The following is an 18,229-nucleotide window of genomic DNA, read 5'->3' on the forward strand; positions in this document are numbered from 1 at the left end:
TATTTCTTCTTTCCCTATTTGGATCCCCTTTATGTCTGCATCTTGTCTTATTGCTGTAGCTAGGCATTCTAATACTAGATTGAAGAGAAGTGGAGAGAGTTCTCCTATCTATTTTGAAATATACAGTACAACATTGTTATCCATAACCATTCTACTGTGAAACAAAACATTGAAGTTACGCTTCTTCTCTTACTTGGCACTCAGACCAATCTCACCCCATGGGATCTTCTTCTCCCCCTAGTTTCTGATTGCCATTATTCTACACTTTATTTATATGAAGTCAACATCATTAAATTTACAGATGGTTGAAATCTACAATGCTTGTCTTTCTGTGTCTGGCTTATTTCACTTTAACATAATGTCCTCTATGCTCATTCATGGTACTGCAAATGACAGTATTCTATTCTTTAAAAAACATTGTTTTATGGCTGTATAGTACACCATGATATATATATATATATATATATAATATTATATATAATGCTTTCTTTATCTCTTCATTCATGGAAAGACACTTTTAATCCATGATGGTTAATCTAAATCTTTATATTAATTATCACGGTGAGATCTTCTTGGCATAAGGCTGATTTTAATTATTTTTTTTATAGTGAAAATACTGTACAGAGGGGTTACAATTACATGGGCAAGATAATGGGTACAGTAACACTTTTGATCATGCTAGGAGCTGGTGGAGTCCAAAGCTGAACTCATTGTTGTGACAAACATACTCAATTGCTCTGATCTGACCAATATACAATGCACACACTTATCAAAGCATGAAATATAAATATAGGCAATTTTTGTTTACCCACATGTGTCTTTCTGTGCTTAACATGGTGATCTTCAGTTCAATGCATTTACCAGCAAATGACATACTTTCGTTCATTGTTACAGCCAAATAATATTCTGGTGTGTGTGTGTGTGTGTGTGTGTGTGTGTGTGTGTGTGTATCACATTGTCTTGATCTATTCATCATTAGTAGGCCATCAAGGCTGCTTCCATAGCTGTACTATTGTGAAGAGCACCACAGTGAAACACTGGTTTGCAAGTGACTCTATTGTATTATGAATTACATTCCTTTGGAATATTCCCATGAATGATATTGCTAGAACCCTATGGTATTTCTAAATTTAGTCTATTTCTACATTTTGACTTCTATAGTGGTGGTATTTGTTTACTGGCATCACTTTATAAAGGTTCATTTTCCCATATACCTTGGCCAGCCTTTGTTGTTGCTTGCATTCCAGATTACAGCTTTGCTGACTGGAGTGATATGAAATTCTTCTAATACCGTTTGGATTTGCATTTCTTATGAGCCAGGGATGTTGAGCATTTCTTCATGTATTTATGGGACTTGCCTTTTACTTCTTTGAAAGATTGTCTGTTTGGTTCATTTGTCCATTTATTAACTGGATTGTTGATTTTTTGAAGGTTTAGTTTTTGTGCTCCCTGGACATTCTGTTTATTAAACCCTTGACAAGTATATAGCTGGCAGAGATTTTTTCTCCTATTCCATGGGCCATCACTTCAGTTCAGAGATCAATTTGCTGTGAAATTTTTTAGTTTGATGGAATCCTATTTGTCAGTTCTTGTTCTTCTTTGAGGAGCTGCTGTAGTTCTATACAGAAAGTTCCTGCCTATGTCAGTATGTTTCAATGGGTTCCTCATTTTTTCTTGTAGTAATTTCAAAGGTTCGGATTTTACACTAAGATCTTTGATTATGGGTATGGATGCAGTATGTAGAGTAGAAAGGTTTGACTTTTTTCACCACACAATTAGAACTTTGTGAAGCAATGCATGTGCTAATTAGCTAGATTTAGTCATTCCTCAAGGAATATATATTTTAAAAATTCATGCTTTGGAAAATTTAACCAAGGATAATTTTATTTTATTTATTTATAATTTTATTTAGGAAGAATGAATTCATAAGTAAGTAATAAAAGCATAAATTGGATTTGAACAAGAAGCAGATATTTTTTTTTTTACTGTGAAAATACTGTACAGAGGGGTTACAATTACATGGGCAAGATAATGAGTACTTTTCTTATCAAGCATTGTAGCCTCCTCCTTTGTTTCCCCTTCTCATCCCTTCCCATCCTCCCCCCATCCCCCCCCCCCCCCCACCAAAGTTGTAAAGTTCTTTTTCGACATAACAACTTGTACATCTCATTGTAAGAAGCAGATATCTTTGTGCTGTGGATACTCTTCATAAAGTGAGACCAGAACCTACTGAATGGGGGAAGTCAGTGGTAAATCATATATTCAGTAAGGATCCCTTGTCAGTCTTAGATGGGGAAGGGACTTTGGGATTATAGGCATTAACACTCGTACCCTTTTCTTTTTCTGGTAGATAGTCTTCCTAACTTTCTTTTGACCAGACTTTCCTTGAATCATGATCCTACTATCTCAGCCTCCCAGGCAGCCAAGATTACATGAGACATCATGCCATGTCCTATAGTTAAAATATTTTGGTTTAAACCAATAATGACTTAAGTCCAATTATATATGAAAACACTATGTGTTTATTTCTTTTCTGTCTCTACATTTCATATCATTGACATCACACTTCTGTGTGACTACTGTTTCCTTGCCAAAATCATAATCATTCTTCTTTTTTTTCTTTGTCAGTTGTGGGCCTTGAACTCAGAGTCTGGGCACTGTCCCTGAGTTCTTTTGCTCAAGCCTAGTGCTCTACCATTTTGAGCCACAGCACCACTTGTGGTTTTCTGATGATTAATTGGAGATAAAAGTCTCACAGATTTTTCCTGCCCAGGCTGGCTTTGAACCACAATCCTCAGATCTCAGCCTCCTGAGTAGCTACGATTACATGTGAGCCATTGGCAACTTGCATAACCATTCTAATTTTGTTCTTCTTGCCTACTAAAATATCATCCGTCCCTGCTTCTAGTATCTACTCAAATCTAGAAAGAATCTCTTCTTTTTTTTTTTTTTTAAAGAAACTCATACTTGGGGATTAACTATAAAAAGTCCCTTTGTAGGCTGCTTATGGTTAGGTACACATGTACTTAGAAAGCAGAAGTAGGAAGATTATAGTGTGAAGCCAGCCTGGGCTAAGACAATGTGAGATCCTATCTGAAAGAAACCTAAAAAGCAAAAGAACCAGGACATGACTCAAGTGTAGAGCATTTCCCTAACAAGGGTAAAGCCCTGAGTTCAGCCCTCAGTATCATAACAAAAAGAACCGTTCCCCACTGTTTGGGCTGAGATACATCTTCTGTAGAAACTGTGCTCTAGAGGCAAAATAAACCTCACTTTTTGACTTCAGCTATGTTTGGTCAGTAGAGTTTGATGAGTTATATAAACTTGATTCATCTTGCAATGTGAAATAGTGCTTCTTTAACTTAATTAAATTGTTTTTTTCATGTACTGGAAGAGGTGAATGAACACCGAATACTGTGTTACATTTGTTCATTTTATTTTCTGCTTTTGCACTTGGGGATTATTGAAGAAATATTTTAGTTGATGCACAATTTATCTATGAATATTTCCAATTTCCAGAGTCCAGTTTCTCAGAGTAAAGACATTTACAGACACCTGTGCATTTAGGAATGTTCATATTAATATAGGCATCAGAATAATACAATTTTGGAATATCTTCCTCCAGCAGATGATTCTGAGTGGTAAGTAAACACTTGTTCTCAATAATAAGGGATTTGCTTATGTTTCCAAGTAGGAAAAATATTTATCTTGAGAGAGTGAAGGTCATCAGCAAAGCTATATAGGATCAGAGTTTTCTAAACTTGGGCTTTTTTCTCTTGCAGTGTCATCTGTTGCATGAATGGGTTCTGTCTGGGTTTCCTGGGTCTGACTGGGTTATGATCGACTGACGGTCCCCTCCTTCCTGCCTCCGTCCAAGGTCCAGACCTCCTGGGAACATTGACCTCCTGGGAACATTGGGAATAGTGGCGAACTCAATCTTCCCACACACCTTTCCTCATGGCTAGACTGACTTTGTAGGTTAGAACTGAAACAATTAACCTCAGCTTTTTTTTTGATGTTTTTGATATCGGTGAACGAGTATATATTTGATACCTATTCTTAAATTTCTTTTATTTATTTATTTATTTTTGCAAATGTTTATAACCCTAGGGTCTGAATCTATAATTGGACTTCTAGATGAAACCTTGGAGCCTTTATAGCTCTCCTCAGGTTTGAAGAGTAAAGGATAGAAAGTACTAATTTGGGGTGAGTTTGCAGCACCAAACTGTGCCTTGGATTTGGTCTTCCTAAGATGTATACCTTTTGGTGGTTCAGCAAGGATCTCAAGTTATATTTACCAATGAAGTCAATATTTCCCACACCCTCTTTACTTTTATGTCAGTTTCCTTATTTCCTTAGTGAAACTGTTGGGAAGAGAGCTATTGGTCTCAAATGTCCCAGTACCTATGAGGATTTATTCAGTTGCCTTTTGTTTCCATCTATTCTGTACCTATTACTCAAAGAAATGATCTTTCAAATTTTACTTTACAATAGAGAATAGATTAACCACAGGGAAATGCGAAGGAATATAATACATTTCAAGAGAAGAAACATCTTTCTCTCTAATAAGTCTTCATGCTCTATTTAATGAGGGTAAGAAGGCAACACTGATTATGCACTTTGCTTAAATTTACTTTTATCTTTTCTTTTTTTTGATGGCAGGTACTTCAGAAACAGCTCGTATAAATTTACAACAGCAGTATTGTAGATTTCCTTTCAGAGGCTTTTTCTTTAAGAAACACATGAATTGGATGCAAATTCAAATTTGGAGATGCGTCTTGATATTTCTAAATGCTATTCATCTACTCACATAATGCTTTTGTGCTGCACCAACAGTTGACACATCTTCTGACACCATGAAATAAGAGAGGAGAGTTGTTTTGTTTGGGAAAGAACAATGCATCAGAAATAGAGGGTTAAGTTACATGCACTTCTTTCCTATCTTTTTTAGGACAGTGATCACATCCTGGTTTCTCAGGCTGTAGATCAAAGGGTTTAACATGGGGATAATTATGCCATAAAACACAGAGGTCACCTTCTCCTGCTCTTGAGACTCATGAGTGCGATGGTGGAGGTACATGTAAGCGAGAGTCCCATAGAAAATGGTGACTGCCACCAGGTGGGAGGCACAGGTGGAGAAGGCCTTCTTCCTTCCCGAGGCAGAAGCTATCCTCAGGATGGCAGCCAGGATGTACGCATAGGAGAAGATGACGACCAATACAGTGCTCATCAAGTTGAACCCGACAAACACTGTCAGGAGCATGACGTTAAAATCAATCCTGGAACATGAGAGAGCAAGAATTGGAGGTGCATCACAGAAGAAGTGATTAATTGCATTGGATTTGCAAAATTTCAAGGAAAACGTGAAGCTGGTGTTTACAGAACCATTCAGGAAGCCCAGGGCGTATGAGCCAACCAGCAGGTGAACGCAGAGTCTCCGGGACATGAGGACGGGATAGCGCAGTGGGTTGCAGATGGCCACGTAACGGTCCACGGCCATGGCAGCCAGGATGAAGCAGTCACTGGTTGCAAAGCTACCATAGACTAGTAGTTGCACCACACATCCTGCAAAGGAGATAGATGGTTTTGTGCCCATGAAGTTTCCCAACATCTTGGGAGTGATGGCAGAGGCATAGCAGAGATCCACAAATGCCAAGTGTTGGAGGAAAAAGTACATGGGAGTGTGAAGGGAAGAGTTTATCTTGATGAATAGGATCATGCCAATATTACCTACTAAGGTGATTACATAGATCAATAAAAATACTATAAAGAAGATGTGCCAAAAATTGTGCTGAGTGGCAAATCCCAGAAGAATGAATTCAGTCACCTTGGTGCCATTAGTTTGCTCCATGGATTAAGTAAACATCAGCTGAGAAATTGCAAAGACAGAAGAGCTGAGGAAAGCTAACTTCATTATCATCCTTTAACACAGACCAGAATTGGAAATGGTATAAACATTTGGTGTCCTAATAAAACAGAGAATGCTCCTGTAACATATTGGATGTTGATTTTAGAGACTGAAACTTGATACTCAATGTAGATAATTTTTTTATTGTGAAAATACTGTACAGAGGGGTTACAATTACATGGGCAAGGTAATGAGTACATTTCTTATATAGTATTGTAGCCTCCTCCTTTGTAGATAATTTTTAGTTATAGTTTCTTAAAGTTGACACAGAGTAGAACCTGTCTTCCCAGGGAACAAACTGATTGCTATGTCATGTAGTGATAAAAAGTTATACTTCAATTTCTTCTTTTCATGGTCTTTATCTTCTGATTAAAATTCCCCATTTTATTAAAATAGTAACTTTCTGAAAACTTGACTTCTCTTTGGTATTCTATACCATCTTGCTTCAAATGACCTCAGTTTACCCTTTTTTTCCACTTTACAAATCCCTCCATGTCTATCCTGGCTCTTAGCCACCTCTGTTGACTGTTCACATTCTTGTAAAAATTTGGAATCTGTTGGGGCTCAATGCATTTACAAAGTGCAACCAAAACATTTCAGGATTTTCAAAACATGTCATGGTTTTTAAGGCCCCGTTTCAGTTCCTGTAGTCACACTGTCACGGATTGGGCATGTAGAGGCTGAAGTCTTTTTCTTGTCCCTGTAGTACAGATATCTAGCTCTGCCATGCAGTGTTTAGCCTTCATAATTCGTCTATGTGTTATCACAGTGGTAGAGGGCAAGGTGCTTATACCTTGTCACCAATGCACATAGCTCAGCATGGCATTTTTCTGGGAGACATTTCTAGAGACAAACTTGTAGAATTTGAAGACATGGCACACATATTTAAATTGGCCAAGTACTTCCAGAGCACTTTCTGTGTCCAGTGCTACTCTGTTTTGTATTCCCATGTCCTCACACTCATATGAGCACTGCTTTTTGGGGTACAAAGTAATATCTTATTTTACATTTTTAATTTTTTTCTCTGACTACAGATTCATTTGATCATTTTCTAGTATTCTTAGAAATGTTATTTCACTCTTCTGCAAATCACTTGTCCATATAGTTTCTTACAAGTGTTTCTATTAATTTATCAATAGTCTTCAATTTCAGATTTTAGTTATTCCTTTGATAAAGATCTAACATTCTGTCACCCTTCAACTTTATGGTATCTTTTACACACCAGAATTAAAATAAGAGTTGATTTTTGAAATTTATGGTCCTAGAGTTTGTCTATTGAAGTAAAAATGAGGGATGCTCCTTTTCTTTTATCATTTCTTTCCCCAGTAAGCGTATGCAATAAAACTTTTTTTCTTTCTTATAGTGGATGGCTGTGATAGTATGCTTATTGAGTATATGGTAAACATTGTATCACATATAATTTGATAATTTTTTATAGTTTCTCAATATTTCTTTTCTTCTTGGAAGGATTGAATGGAAAATTTTCTTTTTCTTTTAGTTTATTATAAAATGTATACATTAGTTAGGTGGAGAGTTTTCATTCTGGTATTTCCATATATTCATATGATGTACCCTGATCAAAGTCACCTCTCTATCACTCACCTTCATTATCTCCCTTCTTAAAACAAATTCAATGGCTGTTCAGATTTTAAAGAGAAATTGAGATAAACTGCAGATATTAGCTAGCTCAAGATAGTGAAAGTACACAAACGTAATGGCATGATATTTTCAGCATAGATCAATAACAACCATTATGGATGTTGGTTTTAGGAGCTTCAGAATATTTAGGTTGACCTTTTTCCTTAGCCCAAAATATTTGAATTAGATAAATAACCTAAGTGAACATGACTGTTTTGGGTGCTTTACTCACTGCATTTAGTGATACATTTAATGCATGAATAATGTATTTTTAATGCTTAGCTTAAAAAAATTACCTTTGAGCAGTGGTACAAAGGGGTTTCAACTCAACCTGTCAGTTTGTGAGTATGTGATGCATCTTGATCAGTGACACCTTTCCAGTGTGCTGCTCCATCTCTTTAGTCTCACACCTCCTTCTCATAATCTGGTTGTTTTCACATATGTACATTGAATATGACGACTGAATTGATCAACCCTTCCTCTTTACGTTTTCCTTTTTAATGAATGCTAGAAAATTAGAAATGGTTAATAGTCAGTGTATGTCAGTGTGCATTTATAAAATACTCAAGTTCTTTAAATCATTAGACTGCATATTTTACAACTAAAAAAGGCCAAAATAGCCATGTTTTAATAAGAAATAATGAAAATTTATAGAACAACCAATTTGAAGATATATAATATTTCCCCGAAACTCTCCAAAGAGAACATTCCCCAGCTCATCTTATGTGCTTAAACAATTTTGGCAACAAAATAAGCAAAGTAAGAAAACAAAATTAGAACAACTTTCATTTGTGAAGGTAGAGACAAACATTTTGAAAAATACACATTCACTCACCAAACCCTTCTGGCTGAGGCCAAAGGAGGCTTTAGCAAACTACCAGTCTCCTCAGTTTTGTTTTATTTTCTTTTCCCCAGGTTTTTCACCAATCGAGAAATAAAAGTGTATATGGAGATCATGACATCACCTGTAAGATACCTAGGGGAAGACTGGATTAATTAACTTACTTAAGTAACTGCCAATAATCTATAAATAGGTCAGGCTCTGTTTAAAGCAGGATTCTGGTAGGATCATGACAAACTTCTAGAACTGAAAGAGCACTTACACTTAGAAATCAGAGCAGTACCGAATGCATGAAGACCATGGTATGTTCATGTGTTGGCCATTCATCCAATCATTTGTTCCTTCACAATGCTTTCCTGGGTGGCACTTCCTCATTCCACTGCACCAGAGAGGAAGTGTGACGGTTCTTGGTCTTCGGTGACACAGGCTGCAACTTTGGCTGTGACTGTTGGCCTCAGCTAAATTACCTGCTGAAGTGGCGGTGATAAAATGGCTGATCAAGACGCACTGTGTGTGTAAACTGCTTGTCTGAATGGCAATTCCTCTGTACATCTACTTAAAAATAATAAAACTTTTTTTTAAGGGCTGATGTGAGAAAAGTCGTTTTACTTTGTTTTACAAGGAAGTGGCCTCCAGATTCGCTTTAGGCAGCTGGTGCAGGCTGTATGTGCACCGTGGAGCTCTCTGCTTGGTTTGTTCCAGTCACAAAGCTTATAGGTAGGCCACGTGAGACCAGAATGCACTCCCTTGTGATCTGAGGTTCTGGGAGCTGGGGTAGAGTAGAGAAAGCTAACTGTTCCCCTGTGATTTCATAATGACAATTTTCAGCTTTCTAGAAGGGTATTCTTTTTCATGTTTCTATCATTAGAGACAACTTGGTCCGCGCCCCCCCCCCCAAAGGTTGTCTCATTAGCAAACAACTGTTTTCTTTCTCTTGTTATGAATGAGGTTGGGTATGTTTTCATGACTAAGAGTCTGTGTTTATATCTAGTTAGTTATTCTTGTCACTGAAATCATCAATAAACATAACTTCTAAAGAAATCCCAGTTCTGACCTCAATGTAAGGGCATGTGATCTCCAGTGTGACATGAGATACCAGTTTGAATTTATTTTTGCATTATCAACATGTTGACGATCCTCTAATTATTTAAAGACAAAATTTTCACTTTTTTCCCCCTGAAAAACTTATATATATATATATATATATACATATGTATATTTAAAATCAGTCTGCCACAAAGACAACTATGATTTCTTTTTTCACATTATAGTATCAGAATTTCTCTACAGATAAAAAATCTGAAGATTTAGAGGCTTTGAATCATTTTCTACTAGAAAGCTATTGGGGATAAATCTCTGATTTATCTGAAAGGAGAAAGCTTGCTTCCATGAATTTGTAGCTATCTTTCTTTTCTTTTTTCTCTTTTCTTTTCTTTCTTTTCTCTTTTTCTTCCTTCCTTCCTTCCTTCCATCTTCTTTCTTTCTTTTCTTCCTTCCTTTCTGTTTTCCTTCCTTCCTTCCTTTCTTTCCCTTCCTTCTCTCTCTTTCCCTCCCTTCCTCCTTCCTTTCTCCCTCCCTCCTCCCTCCCTCCTCCCTCCCTCTTTCTCTCCTTCCTTCCTTCTTCCTTCCTTCCTTCCTTCCTTCCTTCCTTCCTTCCTTCCTTCTTTGCTTTCTTCTTTGCCAGTCTGGCCAGCCTGGGTACTGTCCCTGATTTCTCTTTTGCTCAAGGCTAGCACTCTACCACTTGAACCACAGCACCACTTGGTTAATTAGAGGTAAGAGTCTCATGGCCTTTCCTTTCTGGGCTGGCTTTGAACCATGATCCTCAGACCTCGGTCTCCTGAGTAGCTGGGATTACAGGTGTGCGCTACTGTTACCTGGCTTGTAGCTGTTTTGATTAAGTAGCAAATGTATCAAGGATTACTATTAAAGGCTGGGGAGCAGGCCTCCTTCAATATTACATAGTTCATGATCAATGTCTCAGGAATGCATCTAACTCCCAGTAAAAGATAAGAAGAAACTTTGACCCAAAAACATGGGTTTTCTTTTCCCTCATATAAATGGCTTGGCAGTTGGGACTAACACGTGTATAAATTCATTTGTTTTCTTCATATGCTGTTTACCTCATAGTCCAGGGTATTATCTATTATCAATCTGTGATCACATATTGCTGATGTAGCTGGAATTTATTTATAGTATTTGATTTAGAAAGTACGTGCTCCGTACCCTTTCTCCATCTCCAGACATAGGAGAATTGCAGTACTAATATGAGAACACAGAATTGCTTTGCTTTTACTGGATTCATCTTGGAAGTTTTCCTTTCTATAACTGGTACAGGCTGGTTTGCATCCTAAAGTAATGTCTTCTGATGTCTCTACGTGGACACTTTACTTTTAAGGTCTTGGAGAGTGGTTTTTCCTGAGAGGATCTCAAATATTGGGGTCTGAGATGACCTCAAAAGATGCAACATTCATTACTACGTCATGGTTAGAACAAGAGCTGATCTTCCTAAGAACAAAGATCATTTTTTAAAAAAATGCCACAAGTGAACTGTCCTTTCCTTGTGTTATTTTGCATATGGGCCTGGTTTGTCATCTTTGCAGAGTAAGTAGTGGTAGAATACAGATAAGTTTCAATCAAGGAACTTGATTTCTTCTCCACAAATGGGACTGATAGCAGGATCTGAAATGCATAAAGATGTGGAAAATTTGTGGCCTTGGAAAAGCTGCCACAATGGGATTTCAAAGTGAGCAGGTGAGACCCTTGTTCATTTACACTCTCATAAGAAGTCTACCAATTGCTTTATGTTGCTTCCATACACATAGATGGATAAACTAATTTTATTCTAATCACATGGTGGAATGCAGCAGGAAAATTTATGTGCTACTGTCAGTACAACATAATGGACAGGGTTTATTTCTTAGTGCTACTGAATAAAAATGAACATCTCAGAAGGGAATGGAATAAATTAAAAAAAATTAAGTTCAGTAATGAGAAAATATATTGTTTCCACACATGAAGATTTGCTCAACTTCCCTAGAAATACCCAAACCAAGAATTCTGTGTTCTTAGGACTGCATCTGACTTTCACTTACTGTCATTAGCAGGGAGAAATCCAGAGGACAAATGTATCTGCTGGTGTATAAAGTGTTTCCTTCCATTCTGTGGTATGGTGAAGTCAGTGACTTTAGTTCAGCGTCAATGTTTTCCTGAGAAACACTTTTTTCAGTTCCAGAAAGTATTCCTAACACATTTCCAGCAGCACTGAAGAACTCAGCTATTGAGCGAAGTAAGAAATAGTTTAAGCTGTGAACATATTCCTTATTTTAGTAGCCTTAAATTGTGGAGAACATCTGTATTGGATGCTATTATTATTATTATTGGTTGTGGGACTTGAACTCAGGGTCTGGGTGCTGTCCCTGAGTTATTTTGTTCAAGGCTAGTGCTCTACCCTTTTAAGCCACAGCTTCACTTGCAGTTTTTAGTGGTTAATTGAAGATAAGAGTCTCACAGGAACTTTTCTGACTGGACTGGCTTCAAACCATGATCCCCAGATCTCAGCCTCCTGAGTAGCTGGGATTACAGGTGTGAACCACCAATGCCTAGCTTGCTTTAATTATTATAAAATGAAGCTATCATTTTAAATTTGATTTAAATAATTATTTAATTTAACCATTTATTAATTCATTTTATTACAATACATTGTTACAATTTATGACTATTGTTATCATAATTTATTTATAATTATCTTATTATAATTTCTTATTTAATATAGAACAGCTATACTGGATTCTAAATTATAACAATGTGGATCCTCTCTAAAAGAACTTTTTTCTCTATTTTAATGCTTCTTTTACTTCTTTGCTTTTCAAGCCACAGACTAGAGGGTTCAATGTGGGAATCACAATGCTGTAAAATATAGAAATGACTTTCCAGTTCTCCTGGGAGAATGACTAGAATGGGGGCTGGAAGAATATGAAAAAGAGGGTTCCATGGTCAATGGTCCCTGCTGTCAGATGGGAGGCCCAAGTGGAGGCCTTCTTTCTTTCTGTGGGTCTGCAACAGGGAAGAGTTTTTTCCTGCTTCATCCATGGTAGATGGCAGATAAGAAAAAGAAAGAGGGTGAATGTAAGAGAAGAGATGGTAGAATCTACTTTCAGGACACCTCTCCTCCTCTCGAGATAATCACCAGCTCCCACACTGAGGTTCAAACTCAGCTGGGGTAGACAAATCCAAGAGTCTCTTCTTTCCAATCAACTAGCAAAAACAAACAAACAAAAAACCAGAAGTGGAGATGTGACTCACGTGTTAGAGCATCAGACTTGAGCAAAAAAAAAATAGCTAAGCAAAGGGAGAGACCCTACGTTTAAGCCTCAGTGCCAGTATGACAAAATAGAGTACTCAAATAAAAAAAAGACAAATCATCTTGCACAATAATTTCAGTCATCCAGTCAGGAGAGCAGAACCCCATGACCTACTAATGAGTTATCATTATAAACATCATTTGGGGACACAGTGTATCCATAGTTGTTGTCAGCAAGTTTCTCCCCTTGATTTTGTGGATATGTTATTGAGACTTAGGGATATTTTTCTTTACAACAGTTAAGTCTTACTTGAATCAATTAACAGTGGAGCCATACAGAACAATAAGCCTTTTAATTAAAAGAAATTAAGGAAGGTGTAAGAACCTAGAGGATTGGTGAATGGTGGCTCATTTTTCAGATACAACAAAGCCAAGCCAGTCACGGGGAGGCTTAAAATTAATTGGATTTTTACTAGAGTGTTGTTCAAATGTTGAAATTCACAGAGGATTTTAACAGTTTGTTAAAATTTGTTAAAAATCCTCTGCGACAGTGCATTAAAAGAATGAGAATCTTCTAAGAAGCACTTTATAGGTTATAAATATCCATTATAATTATGTTATAACTATCTGTTATAATTATAGATCAATAGCTTACCTAACATCTCAGAAACCTCTTTCACATAATCTGCCACCTGAAGGAAAAAGAAAGGAAAAGGAGAGAAGGACAATCTCAGAAATGCACAAATCAAACCATATAATGTATCTGTTCTGTATTGATATAATCACTGTCTAGTTATTTGTTGCTTTTGTCTGTATAACATTATTGATTTTGTGCAAGACAAAGAGACTGTACCTCCTGAAGAATGTATATGAGGATTACAATGATTTTTTTTAAACCTTGAATCTTACACTGCACAGAATATGTGGTTGAATTATTTTTCATATAATTTCATACATTTTTATCCAGGGAAAATGTTGTATAACAGAAGACACTGGCCTAGAAGGATACCACACCAGTACAGCTGTGTGTAGCAAATTCCACCAGTATTGATACCAGATTCTCTGGCTCTTTTAAATAGCTGAAGAAGTAAAAACCGTGGAATAACTTATGTGATGGATGAAGACACTATGGTTACAAATTCAATCTTTATTGAGGCCTAGAAGCCATAGGACTTAACAGGCCCTATCCTGAAGTATATTTGTAGGAAAATAGGTACCATTGGAGGGTTCTCCAGGACTCTCCATCTAGTAGAAAACACTTGTAAGCCCAGGAAACGGAAGCAGGTGAGGGCTCTATTTAAACAGTTTCTTCACAGGGTAATGACATTTGGCTTATCAGTTTTGCTTCATCAATTTGGATTTAAATAAAATGGATACATAACATCTCACAGCTGAGGATTAGCTCCCTCTACCTCAGCGACAGGATCTGTATGCTTCAGGAAGCTGGCTTGATGTAAATGATTTAATTTCACATGTGATGGAAATATTTCCTAGTGAAGTGAGTGCTGCTTGAAAACAGTCGACTATCAGAATATATTAAATATTCTTCTTATTCTTAGTACCAGGGCTCCTGAAGCTTTGTTTATATTCAGTTATGAGAAATGAAGACAGGTAACCCTGAGATTGAATTCATCCACTCATTCATTCTTCAGTCATTTATTTATTTTTCTTTTGTTGGTCATGGGGCTTGAACTCAGAGTCTGGGTGCTGTCCCTGAGCTCTCTCTCTTTTTTAAATGTTGCACAGAAAAGTTTATTAGGCTAAACACAAATTCAAACCCCCAAACTTGTCCCTGAGCTCTTTTGCTCAAGGCTAGTATTCTTCTAATTTGAACCATAGCTCTGCTTCTGGTTTCCTGGAGATGAGAGTCTCACAGGCTTTTCTGACCAGACTGACTCTGAGCCGTGATTCTCAAATCTCAGACACCTGAGTAGTTCAGATTACAGGAGTGAGTCACCTGCCCTGGGCTTTGGGATTGAATTCTTTTTCCTATCAGGGACAACTGGTGTAATGCTCCTATTTTTTTCTGTCCTCTCTCTCTCTCTCTCTCTCTCTGTCTCTCTCTCTGTCTCTCTCTGTCTCTGTCTGTCTGTCTGTCTGTCTGTCTCTCTCTGTCTCTGTCTCTCTTGCTTGAATTTTCTGTGGGTGATTTGAACATGTTTTAGAATTCCATTTAGATTTTCCTGTAGTGTGTTCAGGGCAAACCTTTTTACAGCTTAACTTTTTAAGTGTCAGCTGTAGGCATTATATCAGAGGTATTCACTGTTGCATTTCACCTGCTGATGGCATTGAATGTTAGCATTATCCCTACCTCTGGTCTTCAGCTCCAGCCAGACCTGAGCTCCTCCCTGTCCTACAGTTCCTGCAATACAGCTGGCCTCTCCCTCTCTCTGCCCAGACCTACCTGCACAGCCACCAGCCCCAGAGCTACCTGGTTAGGGGCAGACACCACTTGCTCCCTCTCCCGGGAGATATGACCCCTCTCATAAACCTTGTAATAATCTTTCTCCCGTGCCTGCCTGCCTCTGCGTAGTCTCCTAAGATGGTTGTGAAGGATCCTTATATCTAATGCCTTAACTTCCTTTCCATTCTTGCTTGTCCTCCATTTGAATGTGATCTTAAATACTCTCTCAATATGTATGGAGAACCACATCAGAGAAAGTTAAATATTGTGTTTGCACACTACTTATGCGCATAATAAAAATGTGTATACAAATTTTCCTAACAACTTTACTTTTAATAGTCACATCTGTAACCAACTAAATATTCTGTAATAGAATATTGATTAATCAGATTGTGGTACACCTATATTGTTGAATAGTACCAGACACAAAAGGGATCAAATGATTGATAATTGTAACAACTTCAATGAATCCCAAAAAGCTAATTTTCAAGGCTCACCTATGATGTGCTTGCAGTTGTATACCTATCAAAATAGCAATATTATATAGAGAGAAGAGATTAGTAATCACAAGAGATTATAAACCATGTGTGGATCAAGGTAGTAAGGGGTAGTATGAGAAATCTGGGTGGAATCTGAGATCTGTATGGAATATTCTACATATTTTATATTATTATTATCATCACCATTGATATTATCTTTAAGTAGTTGCAAAGAGGGGTTTCAATTCAACAAGTTGGATTATGACTACAATGATCTGGATCCATATTACCTCTTCCATTGTTCTTCATCTTTCCCCATCCTTTCTTGATTATTCTTTTCACAAGTGAGAAAATGCCAGTCTGTCACACACAAGCTGCAGCAATATCAACATCCTGGTTTTGATGTCATAAATATGATTAAGACGCAACTATGATGGGGAAATGAGTTCAGGGTTCAGGGGTCCTCCTGTGACCCTCTAAATCTTTCAAGACCCAAAATTAGCTATAAATGAAGAGGAAAAATTGAACTTGCCTTGCAGTGATGTAAGGTCCATTTGATACAAATTTAAGAAAACTTTCTAGCATGGGATAACTACTGAATGAATGCCTCTCCAAATGATTATAACACATGCAAATGTTAGAACCCAGGCATGCGATATTAATTGGTTGATCATCTTGGTTGATTTATTTAATTATCTGTGCTTTCACATGTTTTTCACTAGGCAAAATTCAACTAGATTGAAACTCCACGTTACATTTTATTTTTTTGTTTTGGTCCCAGAGTTTGAACTCAGGGCCTGGACATTGAGCTTTTCTGCTCAAGGCTAGTGTCTCTACAACTTGAGCCACAGCTCCACATCCAGCTTTTGGGTGGTTAATTGGAAATGCAAGTCTCATGGACTTTCCTGCCTGGGCTGGCTTCAAACCTCAATCCTCAGACCTCAAACCTCTTGAGTAGCTAAGGTTATATTTGTGAGCTGTTGTCTCCTGGCTTTGTACTCTATTTTATTAGACTCTATTCTTCTCTATCTTATGAGTTTGCTTTTTGTGACAAGTGTTTCAAAAGAGGCCACTCAAAACATATAAGCGTAGTATCAAAGGCTTTCTTCAGATGCCTTCTCTTTTTGTGACAGTTATTTTTTATTAGCTTCAATTAGCTGTACAGGAGGTTTTGCTTTAACATGTCCACTATGTATAGGGCACATCTTGATGGGCCACTGTCTCCATTATTCTCCCTCATCCTCCATCACAACCCCATCTCAACAAGCTTTGTTGTTCTTTCTTTTCACATGCGTACATAAAGTATTTTACCACACTCACCTCCTTTCCCCTCTCTGCTCATCCTTCTACCTTCCGCTCCTACTTATGTCATAGAAAGGAAATATCTCACTCTCTCATATGCATTTTGAAAAGTGCATGTTGATCTTTCAAGTGACTTTACCATGGTGTTTCACCTGTGCATAAGTCATAGTATAAAATCCTACCTGGGTACTGGTGGCTGATGCCTGTAATCCTAGCTGCTCAAGAGTCTGAGATCTGAGGATCATGGTTCAAAGCCAGACTGGGCAGGAAAGTTTGTGAAACTCTTAACTGCAATTAACCACCAAAAACTGGAGGTGGAACTGAGGCACAAAGCGGCGGGACACCAGCTTTGAGCGAAAGAGCTCTGAGACAGCACATAGGCCCTGAGTTCAAGCCCCCAAACCGACAAAAGATAAAAATAAAAATAAGCCTGCATCTTGTATATACACTTTTCTAATTTGGGGAGGGAAAAGCAAATAACAAAATGCTGAAATAAGAATATAGGTCGACCCATTGTAACAATGAAATGTACAAGACACTATGTTGAAAATGAACTTTACAGCTTCGGTGGGGGGTGGAGAGAGGAGGGAGGAGTTGGGAAGGAGGGAAGGGAAGGGATGGTAGGAGAAAAACAAAGGAGGAGGTAATAATGCTCGATAGGAAATATACTCATTACCTTACTCATGTAACTGTAACCCCTCTGTACAGTACTTTTACAATAAAAATAGAATCAAAAATCCTGTAAGTATATATGTGTATAATTCTTTTTTAGGTCTAGTATCACATATGAGTGAAAACATGCAAACTTTATCCTGTTGAACCTGGCTTATTTCACTTAACATGGTGTCCAGGACCATTCATTTCCTTGCAAATGACATCTTTAATTCTGTGTTTTTTTTAAATGACTAAATAATACTTTCTATAATGTCACATTGTCTTGATCCAGTCAACAGTTGTAGGCCATCTGGGCTGTTTTTATGGGTTGGGTTCTGTGAAGAATGTTACAATAAAGATGAATTCCCTCTATTTAAGACACACATGAGCTGTAAGTTCATTTATAGAAGAGTCCTTATTTGGCATATGTAAGACCCATGTTATATTATTCAAAGCAAGTGCTCTACCACTGAGCCACCTTCTCAGCCCCCCATGTTATATTATTCAAACCACAAAAATATAGTATCACTTTTTTACTCATTTTATGTGTTTTTTCAGTATCTTTCAGATGCTACAAAAAGTAAGGAAAGTCTTGGCATTTCACCTCTGTCAGCCACATCTTCTTAGGTTGAGTAATAAATACGGGTCCCATTGGCTTTCTTCTTGGCCTGTGTTGATAGAAAGAAAACCACATTTCCAG

At 37.4% G+C, this 18,229-nt stretch overlaps 1 protein-coding gene across 1 annotated transcript; it reads right to left on the reverse strand.

The window, feature by feature from the left end:
- Positions 1–4,921: 4,921 nt before the first annotated feature.
- LOC105995491 (putative olfactory receptor 5AK3) lies at positions 4,922–5,851 on the reverse strand. The gene has a single exon (XM_013029204.1). The coding sequence runs from the start codon at positions 5,849–5,851 to the stop codon at positions 4,922–4,924; it is 930 nt and encodes a 309-aa protein (XP_012884658.1).
- Positions 5,852–18,229: the final 12,378 nt, after the last annotated feature.

This window comes from Dipodomys ordii, unplaced genomic scaffold (assembly GCF_000151885.1).
Source record: "Dipodomys ordii isolate 6190 unplaced genomic scaffold, Dord_2.0 Scaffold117, whole genome shotgun sequence".
Lineage (NCBI taxonomy): Eukaryota > Metazoa > Chordata > Mammalia > Rodentia > Heteromyidae > Dipodomys > Dipodomys ordii.

Excerpts from the sequence above, each read along its gene's own strand:
- LOC105995491 (XM_013029204.1), bottom strand. The coding sequence starts at position 5,851 with ATGGAGCAAACTAATGGCACCAAGGTGACTGAATTCATTCTTCTGGGA.